General features: G+C 43.4%; 1 protein-coding gene across 1 annotated transcript in view; it reads left to right on the plus strand.

Annotated features, from left to right (window-relative positions):
- Positions 1 to 589: 589 nt before the first annotated feature.
- LOC101845933 (filamin-A-like) overlaps positions 590 to 2,700 on the plus strand; it is a gene marked incomplete at its 5' end in the record, with an annotated part of 101,164 nt that continues 99,053 nt past the window's right edge. The window contains 2 exon segments of the mRNA XM_013083870.2: positions 590 to 841; positions 1,575 to 1,672. Coding sequence (XP_012939324.2) covers positions 590 to 841; positions 1,575 to 1,672 — 350 coding nt within the window.

Raw genomic sequence — 2,700 nt, forward strand, 5'->3', positions numbered from 1 at the left:
ACACACACACACACACACGCACACACGCACACACACACACACACACACACACACACACCCACACCCACACACGTACACACACATGCACGTATTTGGTACTACTGTCTTTCCTCACCACCTGTTTCCCCATCTCATTTTACGATCGTTTCATCTCACGGTGTACACTTGATCGTATTTCAAAACTCGGATAACCAAGGCTTACCCGATCTCATTTAGATTTCTTGTATTCCTCACAAATCTATGTCTGTTTCAAACGGAAAATACCTTTATTTGTGATATGTACTTCCCACCGTCTTTCTCCATTCTCTAATTGTGAGTGGTTGGCGGGTGCTCTTGTGTGGTTTGCTCCTTCTTTCCTATCAAACAACTATCGTCTTTATCTCTCTTCCTTTTTATGATTGTTACTCTCTTGTAGCACCTCTAATCTTCGGCACTTATGTGACCCAGTTGTGTTGCAAGTACCGTACAACTCTTACTACAGCTAACTTCGGCTGCTATATGACCTAATTGTGTTGTAAGTGCCGCAAACCCCTAACTGAATCTATACGAACCATTTTAACCCTCCCTTTCTCTGTTTGGTTCCTAACAGACAGTACCGACATCGTGGACAAGAAGCTGAAGCTGATCCTGGGCCTGATATGGACGCTCATTTTGCACTACTCCATCTCCATGCCCATGTGGGAGGGCGAGGAGCCCACCCCGTCGGAGAAGGCGCCCACCCCCAAGCAGCGTCTGCTCAACTGGATCCAGTCCAAGGTGCCGGACCTGCCCATCAACAACTTCACCACCGACTGGAACAGCGGCAAGGCCATCGGTGCCCTCGTCGACGCTGTCGGACCTGGTGCGTTTTTTTTATATTTTAAAAAAACATTTTTTCTTCTTTTTTCTTTTGTGTTGTTGTTGTTGTTGTTGTTGTTGTTGTTGTTGTTGTTGTTGTTGTTTGGAAGTTTAAAGGCCTTATGTCGGTCGTCGAAAAAAAAAGTGTGTGTGTGAGGGGGGGGGTGTGTGTAATAATAGGGGGGGGGGAAAAAGGAGAGAGAGGGTTTGGGAAGAGAGAGAGGTAGAGAGCGAAAGAGAGAGGTAGAGAGGGCGAGGTAAATAGATAATAGAGTCGAAGATATATAAGATGAGAGGAGAAAGAGTGAGAGAGAGAGGGAAAGAGATAGAGAGTGTGTGTTTGTGTGTGTGTGTGAGAGAGAGTGTGTGAGAGAGAGAGAGAGAGAGGGAGAGAGAGAGAGAGAGAGAGAAAGAGAGAGAAATGCTCAAAATGGCATATGATCACTCTGCGTAAATGAATAAATACATGAATAAATAGATAAATGAATGAATGAATGAATGAAGACATTTTTAAAGGTCAAACTGAACCCCCCAAAAAAACCCAAAACAACAACAACCCATAACAAAACAATCCAAAACTAACCAAAACAAACAAAAAAACAACAATAAGTAAAATAGAAACAAAGAAAAAAAAGAAAGTAGAGATTAAAATGACCAAGCCAACCCCCCCCCCCTCCTCTCCCCTTTCCACAAAAACAAACAATAAACAAGCTATTTTCCAATCTCCCGTTCCTCAGGTCTGTGCCCTGACTGGGAGGACTGGGACCCCAAGAAGAACAAGAACAATGCCAAGGAGGCTATGGACGCTGCTGAGAAGTGGCTGGATGTTCCCCAGGTTGGTGACCCCACTCTTGTGTCTCTATGTTATTATGTCTGTGTCACGACGTGGTGGAATCAGGCGCTCGTCAGATTTTGGGCATAACTAGTTGTTGGTATAATCGTGAAGCTTGTGCATTAGTCTCGCGTTTGATGAAAGAAACATCCATCTGTCTTGAATAGAAGTCAAGATATGTAAGGTTGAAAGATTTTTTGTGCCTTTGGGTGGTCAACGTTTTTCAGGAAAATCTGCACAGAAATATGTTTTTAAATAGATATAAAAAGTGATATAAAAATTGGCAAACGTTCGGGAAAATGCTGGTTTCTTCGAGTTCACGATTTTGACTAGCATCTGATTCCACCACGATGCCACCCATAATGTGTCTACTGTGTTTGGTTGTTACCTCATCAGACTAGCTATCTAGCTGTCTAACTTCTGTATGATACATTCATGTACTGATTTTTTCTTCTTTTTTTAGTCTGTGCGTCTGCCTAACTGTCTGTCACCATTTTCTATTTTTTCTATTTGTTTAACAACCCCCCCTCCCCCCCCTACACACACAATCCCGGGTTTGCTCTATCGTTTATATGTCTGTCTTTTTGTCTGTCTGTCTGTTTGTCTGTCTGTCTGTTTGTCTGTCTGTCTCTGTGGTTATCAAACGTATGCCACACAAACTCTTTCATCTCCTATTCAATATAACGCTGTAGTTCTCATTCAACGCCAAGGATATCTCTCCTTCTGTTTTTCTGTTTTGCTAAAGACAAGACAGAAGGCAGGACTAGGGAAGGTTTCTGACTAAGGGATAAATGAATTGAGCAGGACGGCGGCAGCAATAGGAAACTGCAGGACAAAAGAAATTTGCATTTATAGAGAAAGGCGGAATCAGGGGCGTGGTTTTCGAGGTGCGAGAGGAAGAGACAGAAGAGTTTGATGGGCTTTTGGTGTGACTGATTGTTTATGGACATGGACACATCTAGTCTTGGAAGACGGGATGGGGTGGGATGGGGAGCTGGTTTTCAAAGGATTTGGAAAAGGGGAAAAGAGTG

This window comes from Aplysia californica, unplaced genomic scaffold, assembly GCF_000002075.1.
Source record: "Aplysia californica isolate F4 #8 unplaced genomic scaffold, AplCal3.0 scaffold00259, whole genome shotgun sequence".
Lineage (NCBI taxonomy): Eukaryota > Metazoa > Mollusca > Gastropoda > Aplysiida > Aplysiidae > Aplysia > Aplysia californica.